The 13,478-nt window shown below is 38.2% G+C and overlaps 1 protein-coding gene across 10 annotated transcripts in view; it reads left to right on the top strand.

Annotated features, from left to right (window-relative positions):
• Nucleotides 1-13,478, top strand: part of RALGPS2 (Ral GEF with PH domain and SH3 binding motif 2) — a 119,176-nt gene that overhangs the window by 18,146 nt on the left and 87,552 nt on the right. For 8 of the 10 annotated variants that reach the window (XM_062580924.1, XM_062580928.1, XM_062580919.1 and 5 more), the window contains 2 exons: nucleotides 6,012-6,143; nucleotides 8,701-8,808. In XM_062580924.1, the coding sequence (XP_062436908.1) occupies nucleotides 6,087-6,143; nucleotides 8,701-8,808 (165 nt within the window). In that variant the 5' untranslated portion in view covers nucleotides 6,012-6,086. Of the gene's footprint in view, nucleotides 1-263; nucleotides 353-4,235; nucleotides 4,352-6,011; nucleotides 6,144-8,700; nucleotides 8,809-13,478 lie in introns of those variants that run through there. The other 2 variants (XM_062580927.1, XM_062580925.1) reach the window with 2 other exon arrangements.

Below are 13,478 nucleotides of genomic sequence, written 5' to 3'. Positions count from 1 at the left end.
TCACATATCTAATAACTGTTAGTAGTCTCTTTCCAGTATAATATTCTGTTCAAGATTATGTCCCTTTATCTCTGTTCTATCCATGTCTTTTTCCACTTACTTTCTTTTAGTAGTGTCCTTAGTCTTAACCTTCACTGGTTGTGGTGACTTACCAAGTGCTTTTCCTAGACTCATGGAGACAGGATCTTAATGCCTTTCTGTGAACATAAGACAGATTTTCTATTTTCAAACTTGTGCTACTTTAAATTTTTTTTTCTCTGAAGGTCCTACTGGACAGCAAGTTGATGCAAGTCAGCAGTGTGCCCTTGCAGCAAAGAAGTCGAACAGCTCAATGGGCTCCCTTAAAAGAAAGGTAGCTAGCTAGTTAAGAGAATGACTTTTCTCCTCTATTCAACACTTATGAGACTATATCTGGAGAACTGTCTGTTTGGGGGCTCCCCAGTACAGGAAAGGCATTTGGTGTACTTGGAACAAGCCCAGTATGATGAACAAGTAGAACTGGGGGACTGGCACACATGCCTAGAGAGAAGTGCTTTGCAAGAGGCTGAGTGTACTGGGTTTATTCAGCCTTAAGACAAAAAGGCTAGGTGGAGTTTTATTGCTGTCCTCAAATACCTGAGGGGAGGCTATAGAGGAGGTGGAACTAAACATTTCTCAGAAGGGCAAAGTTGAAGGATGTGGCATAACAGACACAAGTTGAGACAAGGGAAATTCTGATCATATGTTAGGAAAAACGTTTTCGTGATGAGCGTGATTGAACACTGATCAAGTTTTCCCAGAGAGGTGGTGGCATTTCCGTCCTTGAAGGTATTCAGAAGTGAGCTAGACAAGGCTCTGAGCAATCTGTTGATAACTTGAGAGGTGCACTTCAAAGTTCTTCATTGATTTTTTTCAAAAACAAAACCTGGTTTTAGAATATTCGGAAAGTTCTGTTTTGCCTGGAGGCATATGGATTGTACTTCCCACAAGATATTTATCTGAATAAGACAGACTAAATGGTCTTTCATGAGTGTGCATCTTGCAAAAGTTAAGAAAAAAAGATGGCAATTAAGATAGCAATATAATAAATGTGCCTTTTTTTTGGTGTTGGATTTATTTGGGCCATACTGTTTTGGATCTTATAGCACAGAGACTGTACCTTAAGCCACTGGATGGAGTATGGAGATGACCCGCATCCAAAAGATCAGTGTTTCTGAATGTGGGTGTTCTTCATCTGTGGCAAACATTAGTGTGCCAAGTGAATAATTGTAATAGGGATTCTTTATTTTAGCTTAATTGTAGCTATTTATGGTAAGAAGGAATTATGGATTAGTTGGCCCATTCTGTATTTAACTTCTGATTAAAGGGCAGTGAGCATCCTAAATACAGAAGCAGTTCCACAAGGTACTTCCAGCCAGAAGAAGCCTACTTGGTGCATATGAAGCCACTGTGACAGTTGCTTGAAGATCTTGAGGTTCTGTTTCACTAAAGTTTGTACCTTTTGTTCAATGGGTATGATTTGGAAAGTGCCAAGCAGTGTAGGAAGAAGTATACTTTTATGAGTGAGAAGGCTCTGATCCAGAATTTGAAATCATGCAGCCGTCCACTGAATTCTAAGTGTTTTGTGAGACTTCTGTGAAATAGGGAGATTTAACTAACCTAGGTAGATCTGTGTTCATAGGGAAGTGCAGATTCTGTGGAGTCCAGTATGCTTCTGTTTCATGTTTGAAAGGAAATACCTTTTCTGTACTGTTTTTCAAGATAATGATTAGAGTTTCCACAAGATCAGATGCACAAGTTAATTTTACCTGAACTGTTGTTCGACTCTTACAGTTCTTTGGTCCCAGAGTTTTTAGTACTGGCCTTGCATTTGTAGTTGATTGTAATTCATGCAAGGCACTTCTGTTTTTTAACTTGGAGAACAGTGATCAAAATAAATGGCACTGTTACAATTCATAATGTTAGTAGAAAATAGGATCTTGGTCATTGTGACTCAAGCCGCTCATAAACCTAGCGGTGGCTCTGTCTCCTCAAAGCTCGTGGATTGCCCTGATCAGTGAGCTTAGCTGGCTCATTTTTTAATGTAACCTTAGGGTGGTCTTTAAAATGCTGTTTGTCCGGCTGTATGGCTTTTTTTTTTTCCTCCCTCTTTCCCTCTATTCAGGCAGTGTTATACTTAGTCTGAAGCAAGAATTTCCCTGAATTCTGCTGTGGAAAGGATTCAAGGTTAGGCTTCCCATTAGACACCTTACTGTAACGGAATAGTTATCAAATACAGCCTTGGGTGAATTTGCACAAAAACTCAGACTCATTGAAGATGGCAGCCCTTGCTTAGTATAGATGCTTTTGCTCTTTGGACTTGATGAATATTTTAACTGGATGTGTTTTTTTTTTCCCCCTTATGTACAGTATGCATGGCTTACAGAGGTAGGAAAGCACCACATAGTGCATCCAGTAGCCCAGACTTCAGGTTGGCACAAATGCCTGCTTGTCCAGCATTTTATGCTTCATATGAAACTTTCACCTCCATATTTAATGCACTTCTGAGAACATGGGCATTTATTGACTTGAAGAGGAGAAACAAGCTGGAAGTTCAAATTACTGAATGTAATTTAGTTTTTGTAATTGGATATAGTGGGTACACACTAAAAGCTGTGTGACTCACTACTGCAGTGTGGTGACAGTCATTGCACGTATCCCATTATGTTGTTCTGAATAACTCTGCTGTTGATCTTCCTGATATTGCTGAGTACTGCTTATTGTGGTATTAAGCAGAAGGCCAGTGTAGTATGCAAAGCATTATTTCCTTATTCCAGGGTTAGGATTATTTTTACACTCGTCTAGTATACTGACCAAAATTGTTACTGTTCCTTTTCTTTGTTTTAGGAAGGGTCTGGTGGTCTCGTATCTAATAAAGCTTTCAAAAGTATGCTGCTTGGTATTGCACATTCCAGGACTTGGAAGTTGATAAATGTTAACTTAGATTGTTGTTTCAGCCTCTTACTAAATATCTATGAAGTAGGAAAAAGCATATGTAAAAGTAGTAATAAGATAATGTAATAAATGTAATAAATTAATGTAATAAAAGATAATGTAGTAATGCAGCAATGGGTATGAAATGAAGACTGTATGGACAGCTTTGATATAATAAACCTAATTTGTAAATATTTTTAATCTTGATTTCCTCTTAATATAGGGTTTTTCTAAGCAATTTTCTACCTATTTAAAATGGAAGTTGAACACACGTTTTGTTGTATGCCTCTGATGGTCTTACCAGTCTGAGAGGAGTAGTTCTTGAAATCTGAACTTCAGCACTAGAGCGTAGTTTATCGTTGCACAAGTTACAAGAATAATTGTTCTGGTAGGGGTGGAGTAGATAGGCTGCTGAATCCACAGGAAAGTCTCTTTTGCCTGCCAGCTGACAGAGTTTTAGCAGAAGGAAGACAAGCTTGCTTCTGGAGCTGCAGCCTGGGTCTGGAGAGAGTGCTTTCTGTCCTCTGAAGAGGAGAGAGCTCTGGCTGGATTTTGAGAGGGAGAAGGGAATATGTGGTTCAGGCTGGTGGACCTAGTCTGGGATGCCTTGGGGGCTTGGGGAGAGGAGAGATCAGAGGAAAGTCTAGCTTCCTGAGGCATATGCGATTGCTTTCTCTGCTGCCTATCTATGCACACTTTTCAGCATGGTGGCCAATTTCAACCATACCCAAGGGATAGAGTTCATAAGAGCAGAGTTCTTAAAAATTTCTTTAAAATTAGTGACTATAGTGAAAATTAGAAGAGGAAAAACCCAGATCAGTATTCACCACCTCTGTACCTCTCCCCCCCCCCCCCAACTCCCAAGGGGAAAAAAAATCCATTGCAAAATTTCCATGTTTATTTTGTTCTGCTGTTGGGTCAGGGCAGCCGTAAGTACCTGTCTGTCTAGTACTCCAAGTAGATGGGAAGATGCAAACAGTTTAAATTGGTAAAGCTTACAGAGCAGGTAGAGAATGGGAAGTATTGTATTAAGGGGCCAAGGGTGAAGCAATAGGGAGTATTGGTGGTGTGTGTGTGTGGGGGGGGGAAATACGTTGCTGGGGCCCATCTGGATGTGTAAGGGTTACAGGAGACTAATCGTTAGGGAATTAGGTTTTAACTGTGTTGCTTATAGAGGAATCATTTCTCTTGCTTCTCTTAGGTTGCTCTGCCAACTCTATAGGCTTCTATAACATGCACAACTTCTTTAAAAATACTGATTATTCTGTGTCATAATAAAACTGCAAGTACCTTCCCATCTTGGGACAAGAATGACATTCTGAACGTGCAGAGAGCCTGAAACTGGCTTTGGAGCTGTGATACCTCTGTATCCTACCATCACTACTACATCAGTTCCAGGGTTTGTTTCCTTGCTCTTCAGTTCTGTAAACGTCAAGGAAAGGGAACAGGAAAAAGGCACTGGGGAGCTAAGCATTTGGAAATAGGCTGTGTGAGACAATCTGGAGGGTAATTGGGATGGGGAAAGATGGTGGTGATGGAAACTAAGTCACAAGCCAAAGATGAAATATTTTTTCTTTTGACATGAACAGTTAGAACAGTTAATAAGTGTGTTATCCTAAGACTTGAGCTGGCATTTTTTTTTTTAGAGTCACTAGGTCTTCTGACATTAGTGAAGGCAATTACATCACCTTACAGCTTACAGTTGGGAACGTAATACTAAAGCGAAATGCAGTGTTTTCTACCCTGAGAATGAGACAGTCCCATTAGGGTTAAGCAAAAAAGCATGCACACACCCACACCCACAAAACTACCACGAATGATGGTTCTGATCTGCAGAAATCTAGCTCAACATGGATCGGATGGGGCTGTTAATACATATATAATACATGTTAACACTATGCCTACAAGGTATAGTGTTTGGCTGAAATTTGCTATATGGTTCTCTATTTCAGTTGATCTCCTTTTGTGTATTACTTTCCTACAATGACATTTTCAAGATACTGTTTTTTTTGAGGACACTTTATTATACAAACACTGCAGTTTCCTGCCTTCCAGGCTTATTTGTTATACCTCTTTTTAGATCACTTGCAGATAGAGCTTTTCACATAACTTTATTTTATTTTTCAATAATGTAGAAGTCTTAAATATGAAATGCTGTAATACTGTTTTGTCATAACTTGTAGTTACCTGTCATGTAGCTTCTCCGTTAATTTGCAGCCTGTCTGTAGTTGAGTTAAGTGACAAACCAAAAGTGAATATCGTAAATAATTGCAAGTTTGGAAAAAGTCAGACTTGTTATAAATGTGCACCTATGAAAAGTAATTTATGACCTCTTTTTCACGCTAGAGGGCACTAACATCCCATGAAATTTAAGCCCAAACAAGTTTTTATTGTCTACAATGTTTATGTATTAGGTAGTCCTGTGCCTTCTGTAGAGAGGCCAGAATTCTTAATTTCTTTACAGCGTTCTCCCTGTAACAATGAAAACTGAAATAGTAGCCTTCTTGCAAGGATGTGTCAGATGGATGCATTAGTGATATTTTTATTGCCTAAACAGTAATTTGGGGAATGATTTCTGGAAGAAAAGAAAGTAACTTTCATTTGTGTGTTTAAAGTGCTTTCATTGTGATGCTTTTCACTTGAAGCTAGTAAATAGGAATATAAAGTAGAAGGCTATTGGATAACTTATAAAAATAAATCTGATAGAGTTGGTCTTGATTTTAACATTTGTAATCAAAGGAAAAGAATCTTCAACTAATGCCGTAAGTATAACTTCTAAGCTGTGGGTTAATGCATGCATTTACATATCAATGCTTGGTATAAAGGAAAATATAAAAACCATGAAAATTTCTATACTAGCAGGAAGTAACAGATTGTAGAAGAATCTTCAGTTGTGTGTATGAGGACATTCTGAAGTAGATAATTTGTGTTTGAAACTAAAGCTTGCTCCTCAAGGCAGTGTAGCAGTTTAAAGTAGTTCAGGTTTTATTATGATTGCAATGCTGAATCTTTCTTAAAACACTTGAACAAAATGACTTCTGATTATTTGTCCTTTGTAGGAATGGTTATTCTGTTGCCTTGGAGATGATCCTGCTGCCTTAAATGTAGGACAGGAGATTAACAGTGTGGTCAGTATGGACCTAATGAACGGACAGTCAAGCAGTGTTAATATTGCGGCTACTGCTTCAGAGGTAAGGATTACAAAACTCAGTGCTTGAGTATTTAAAACCATAAAACTTAAAACTTTTTAAAATGCCCCCAAACAAAAGTGTCTGTCTTTTAACAGATCTTACGCAGCAGATTCTTACTTATATGGGTGTTGTGGTTTAATGCTCCACAATTTAGATTAATTTAAAGTTCTGATCTTTATATAGCAATAGAAAGCGTGAACTGTTATTCACAGCCTTGTCAGTAACTGCCTTTTCTGTGTCATTTTCCATCAGAGCCAGATAAGAAAGCTCTTCTTTTTAAGTTATAATAGTGTGAGATACTCTTGGCACAATATTTGGAGTTGGGGAGGCCCGTGGGAAATACTATCTTTTTCAGCAGTAGTAGTACTGGGGTTCTGACACTGTAGTGTTGTGGAATGATAAGGTCATTCCCTTTCCCTCCTGGACTTGAGAGGGATTGGTATGGGACCCCCCTGCAAAGTTTCTACCATCTGGAATTGGACAGCTCATGAGTTAAGAGTCTGTATCAACTGTACTAAATGAATTTGCCTTCAGTAGGTTATAGTTTGTCATGACTAACTGAGGAGGAGGGAAAATTCATAACTGAAAAGTTTCTGAAAGTACAGTGTACACGTTACTGAAAACGGATGCCTGTGTAGTTTGGGGGTTTTGTTTTGTTTTCCAAAATCAGTTTTTTCAAAGGTATGGTGCTGTCAGAAGAACTTAACTATTTAAAACAGTTGTGATTATTAAACAAGCAAATATATTCTTCAGATCTTTGAACCCCAAAATATTTAAAAATGGAGCAGGATTTATTTCAGCTGGCTGAATTTTCAGGAACTCAAATGTTCTCACTTCTGTGAGTGGGAAGTGAAAGTAGAAATACGTAGTACAGCTATAATAGTTCTGCCTTGTTAGATTTTCAGGAGAAAATGTTAAAACAATGCAAACATCCCATCCTCCGAGCCAACAATTCTCTGCTTGTTTTTCTCATCTGCTCCTGAAATTGGGCATTCTGATTTCTGCTGCTCCCCTTGAGAAGGACTTAGTCATGTATCTTCTTGACATCCACTCAAGGAAAGGTCTTTTGGATGCTTTCCAGTTTCTTGCTTTAGGAGTACTTGCAGTTTTGCTTGATGTAACAGCTACTTGCTGATAATATCCTGCAAATCTTGTTTTCTTTTGTGTTTTTTATTTTTTTAATTTTTTTTTGAACAGACATCACTCCAAGATCAGGATATTTGCTCTTCTGCCTTTTAGTAAGGAGTTAAACTTCCTAAGAGGTGCCTTCCACATAATGATAGAATAGAGTGCCTAAGGATACATCCAGTCTCCAAGATGAGACTAAATGGGTCTTGTTTTGTTCAGTGTGTTTTGCCACTGCTGAGGTAGAGCTCACAACAATAGTGAGAATACAATGTGTGTCAATACTTGTTTTCTTCCTCTGGAATGTTTTCTACAAAGTATTAGCAAAACTATTGTGGGAGCTTCAAGGTTATGCTATTGCTGAAGCCCATAGGCTTCATAGTGTGGTTCAAGGGTTCCTCTTTTTTGCTGAAGTCAAAGTATTTGAAGCTACTGACCATAATTACTGAGGCCTTTCATAAGGTTTTGTCCATGTGTATCATATGTTTTGCTTTTTAATCAGGAGTTTGCTTTACCCAAGGATTCTGAAAGTGAGAAGAAACCACGAATAGGAATATGTGTAACTGCTCTTGCCCTCAAAGGAAAGGGCTAGGAGGTGACAGGGGGGCAAAGTGATCGCATGCAACATGCGTATTTCCAAAATAAATGTCTGAGTTCATTTATGAAATACACATCTGGATGTGATATTTCATACTTCAGTGTGACAAACTTTCTTATAATGATTGAACAGAGAATATAAGCTTGTAGCTATATATCAAAAGAATTACTCGTAACATAGATGTATTGTCTTCATACTGTATGAAGCGTTAATTTTTGAACCGTATTTGTATTTAGCAGGGAAGCTAGTGTCTTGATATGTTCTAACTATATAATCGTAATATAGGATCTGATGTCTTCTCAAAACTTGAATTTTTAGTTTACATTAAAAAAAGTGTCACTAAAATTGCTTCTATGGAGTTTCTTAAAATGGAAACACATGTAGCTATTAGTGTATTTTTTTATTAGTTTCAATGCTTGTAGGAGGAATAGGAAGAGAATGATACCATCCTCTGATGTTAATTGTTCCTTTGGAGCAGACCTTGCATTTTGTTCTCACTATAATGATTTTCTGTGAGTTCAGTGGAACTGATTTTTTAAGAAACTTTTCTGTCAACAAAATTGGCAAGAATTATGCCCTGAAATATAAGCACTGTGTGTTGAGAACCACCTTTGAAGTTCGTTGCCAACTTCAGGCCCTCTCATTTTAGGGGTCTCCATGTCAGGAGAAAATATCTTGTGATTTTGTTTCAGTAGATTTTGACAGGTAGAAAAATGTAGTATGACAGTGATGTTTGGGGGGAAGAAAATGTTGTTAAGGATTAAAAAAAAAAATGTTGTTAAGGATAAAAAAAAAAAAATCAAACATCAGTGTTTTTTGCTTATATTTCTGCAGAAGAGTAGCAGCTCTGAATCCCTAAGTGAAAAAGGTTCAGCTGAACTGAAGAAGAGCTTTGATGCAGTGGTATTTGATGTTCTCAGGGTCACACCAGAAGAATATGCAGTAAGCAATTTAAGTAACTTGTATGTGTAAATACACTTTTGGGGGGTGTGGGTGGAGGCAACTTTTCCTCCTCTTCTTTGTTCCTATGGTTTGTGCCTAACTTCTTTCATCCTTGAGTTTCAAAAATAGGGCCTGTACTCCAAAAGGAACCTGTACTATAAAAATGGAGCTGCTTTGTGTGTATATTCTGCTTATTTAGTCTTTTGAGGCCATGCTGTGTCCTGAGCTGTTTCTAGCATTTTTCATGTTATTCTTGTATGTAATGTATCATAATAAGATGTTATATAAAACATTTTATTTTATAATCTTGGCCTAGCTTAGGGAACATGGTAATTACTTTTTACGCTTTTCAAGGAAAAAAATGTAATTATGATTAGCTTATAGTTGAACAGTCTGGGTTCTTGATTATGTCGCATAAAGCCTGTGTGATATTCAGTCAAGTCTTTTTGCATTTCATCTCTTCTCCATCAAAATAGCATTTTTAATAGTTCTGCTGAACATTTGTTGGCTATGATTCAAGATTGTAGATTCTCAGGTTGAATTGCCTTTAGTTCATCAACAGCCTACAAATGCTGAAGGTCAACAGTAACAAAGCAGAGCACAAGCTGGATTGTTGCTCTTGAAGAGTTTTTATTGAGGCTAAACATTGAATATTTCAGTTAGTGGCTTCTTTTGCTACATATGTTGCAAGAGGTTGTTAGAGATTGTGAATATAAACACTCATATCTCATGATCAATTCATATGATTAGATTCATGGTGAGTTGTCATGGGGAGATGGTCTATATGTGTATATACATGAGAAATTAGTATAAATTAGAGAGCATTACCATTAAATTTGCTGGCCTTTTAAACCATTAATACCTGTCTTAGTTATTAAAGAATGAACTAATTTTAATGAGCATACCAAAAATTTTAAGCATCTGGATTATGAGGTGGTACTTAAATCTTAAATTCTTTTTGGGTAGTTAGTAGATTTACCCCTGACTGAGGCTCCAGGCATGCCATTCAGACCTCTTCCTTGCTCTGTGGTCAGGAAGAGCTGGCCAGTGAATTGGTGACTTTTTGCAGACAGCAGTGTTTGGGGCTGGCCATCCTCTCAGTTTTATCCTGTAATCATAAGATGCATTCTCTACATAAAGAATATCTGAGCACTCATGGTATTGGGTTGGTGGCATGATTTCAAGTTAAATTATACATTTAGGCCAAAATAACTAGCGTCCTTTGGCTAAATGGGAGAGCCAGTGGCGAATGCTGTCACAGCTGGTAGTTCTTTAGTCTCTGTGCGGTTGCTGTCACTGCCCTGGATAGGAAAATACAAAAATTCTTTGAGTGCATCATGCTTCCTAATCCTTCTATTCTCCTAAAGCATTTCTTCTGTGTAGAAACCTATAGGTTGTATGGGCATTTTAAATATAAAACATTACCTAGTCAATCTTAGATAAAAATATTTATTAAAATAGTCTTTTTTTTTTCATATTGTGCTTCAAATGAGATATGGCTCTACTTAGAAAAAGGAGTATTTTATTAAGCATTTCACAATACTACAAGTACAAGATTATATTTTTTGGCTAATATTACCCTGTATAATTTTCTGTTTTCTTAATTTCTGGGAAGATTCTGTGTTTTAGAAAACCCTTAGCTTTATTCTTAGCCTTCTCTCTCTTAAAGGATCTAGTTCTTCATTTCAATGTGTGAGAGTTTTTTGTTTTGTTTTATTTTTTTCTGTTTTTTTATTTTATTTATTTTTTTTTTTTGCTTTGATCAGGTCTGAAATGCTTTATTGGCAGCATTCTGAACAGTTGAGCAAAATTACCAGTAGGCAGTGTATGGTCCATTGGTAAAAATTATAATTTTCATTTTTTCAAGGATGTTATTGTATGCAGCTGCACTTCTTAGTTGATGATTGTTTTCTTAGGCAAGTTTACATGCTTTTCCAGTAGCGTTTGCTTGTTTGGATGTTATCTTTTTCTAGTCATTCTTGCTGAAATTTGTGGAAATAAGTAAATTAGCTGAGAACTTAAACACAGAGTTTCCTCCAAGGTACCTGACCCCCTTGTTTGCATTTTATTGGCCATTTCCTTATTCTTCCCGCTTTCAGTCCTGCCTTGATAAACTATAAAATCTTCATCTGGATTTGAATGTTCGTATGAAGACCAGAGTGGTGCAGTATGATCGAGATTTTTGAACTATCAGAACTGATGAGAATGCAAAACTCTGCTAGTAATCTTTTCCTTATAATGGATATGCACACCTCAGATTGGACGTGGATATGTTACCAATTGCTTTTTCAAGATGAGGAAGCAGCACAGACTACTTACATCTGTGATTTAGGGAAGGCTGAATTCCATTACCGACTGCAGAATGAGGGCTGTTTTTTAGATGACTTTTTTTTGAAGTGGTGAACAGAGGAAATAGTTTGTGGGCTCTGTAGTTTCTTATGCTTGGGGAGAAAATATAATGTGACAAAGCCAGTACAATAGCAATACAAGGAAGTTGCTGCACCAGAGCTAGCTAGACAGATGCCTACCTAATGGTTCAGGAGTCTTGGCTCAAAAAAACAAAAGGGCCAAGTTAAAGCTGAAACAAGTGAGAACTTCTTTAGGACTAGCTGCTGCTTTTGAAAACTTAATTTATTTTACTCCACTGCAGCTGACAAAAACGAAGTTTCTGGGAGTATTTTTTGAATGCCTGCGTGTCCATAGATCTGGGGGGCATGCAGAACCCTGTGCAGTGAGTATAAAGCAGGACACGTTTGTCCCCTGCTAAGGATTCTGCAGACAGCTTTCTAGCTGTAGCTGGTGAGGAGACTGCCTGTATCTGAACCCGGCTTTCAGGCTGCTCGCTGACTTGGAATGGCTAGAAGCCACAAGAGGGGTTGGTGCCAGGATTGCCCGCTGGAGTCTGGCCCTGCAGATGCAGCCATTCTGTGCCCTTCCGGGTTAGCGGCAGCTCCAGTGAATGCTGCCCATTTTCTTTCAAGGGAGAACTGTGGTTTTGAATGTACATGGCCCAATTTGTTGGGGAGGGATCTATTAATGGTGTGGGGGCAGAAGAAAGGGTTGTTGGTGAGACTGGAAGGGAAAAGAAAATGCTTTGGGAACATGGGCTCCAAATTAAGATACTGGTGTGCCTCAGGCTGAAGAAATATTTATTTTTTTGCTTTACAGTAAATTTTTATTCCTTAGACTGCTACTGTTTAATTATTTAACGGCTTATTGCTTTTTTTTACTCCTCTTTCCATTTTATACTTCAACTTAGCTACTGTGGTGTAAATATTTGAGGTAGAATTAGGGGAAGCGCAGCTGTATAAATCCATTGCTTTTTTTCTTCCACCTAGTTACCTAAGAGGGATTATTTATTCTTTGCAGTGGTTTCTAAAAGTGCTATGAAACAAGCTTGGATTAAGGTGTATGCATGTTCCTTCTCTTTTTTTTGTTCCACTTAAAGTTGATCAAATGGATGTCTGGAAAAAGGACTGCTTATTTTGTAAACAGTATAGGAGTTAAGTTTATTTAAAAATCTCTAGGTGAAACATAAGAGACTTTTCTCAGAGGCATTCCAGTGGAACATCAAGATGTCTTTATGTGGTAAAGAGCATGATTTTTTTCTTTTTTGTAAATGAAGCAGATACCAAGAGTTCTGCAAACACATTACCTGGGTAATAAAAGTACAGGACTAGCTGTTGAGATGGCAGGGGGAGGGGGTTTAAATTCATTTTCTTTGCCCCTTTGAAAGAAGAAAAATAACTTACCCTGGCTGATGCTTGCCCACAGGAGAGCTTCCTCGCTTCCGCAGGACACTAGCGGGTTCAGCAATTGCCTGCACGAGCTGCTGCATAGCTGCTGGTGCCGTTGGGGGAGCAGCTTGTGGCGTAGCCCCACTCCCGGCCTCTCCGGAGGCCGCCGGCCGCTGTCCGTGGGCTGGGGAGTGGGCGGTGGGTCTGTCCGCCTCTGAGCACAGTTTTCGTCAAGTAAGGTGTGGGGCCCTAGGAGCTTCAGGAGAAACAGGACTTCTGATCATATACATTCCAGTCTCACTTAGCTTCGTTTTACAGAAGAATATTAAGTATGTTCCAAATGAGAGCAAGGGGAAGCAACTTCATTTTAGTGTGTAGAGAAACTATTAATGATAAGTTCTGGAACAGACTTTGAGGGAAAGTAGTAGAGTTTCAGCATAGGAACTGTAATCCCACAGTGTTCATTTAAGGGAACAGAATTATTTTACTACTGATGCAATGCTTAATGGACTCAGCTATATATATATATTTTTTTTTTCCTGTGAGGAAAAATACTCTGGGAGCCCAGAGAGACCATGCTTAAGCCAAGTTTGAAGTCTTAAATGTATTTCATTTGAAAAATTCAGATTATGGAACAATTTATGAAGTGCTGCTTGCAGAACCAACATGGCTTAAAGGAAAATCAGAATATGGCGCGCATTTTTCAGTAACCAAACTGACTTAAATCTTTTTTTAAAATCACACACAAACTTCCTTTTTTTTGTTTCCTCCTCGCAAGGAGACGCTCTGCTGGAGCTATTGAACATGCATTATTCTTGTGGTAGGAATGTGTCAGGCAAAGCTGTAATAGAGTAAGTAACTGGATAGAATGAGTTTTTGCTTGAGAAGATCTAGGGACTGGAAATATGGCATTATAATGCAGATTAAACGGGA

Source organism: Rhea pennata, chromosome 8 (assembly GCF_028389875.1).
Source record: "Rhea pennata isolate bPtePen1 chromosome 8, bPtePen1.pri, whole genome shotgun sequence".
NCBI classification, from domain to species: Eukaryota; Metazoa; Chordata; class Aves; order Rheiformes; family Rheidae; genus Rhea; species Rhea pennata.
This window is presented reverse-complemented; position numbering and strand designations above follow the sequence as displayed.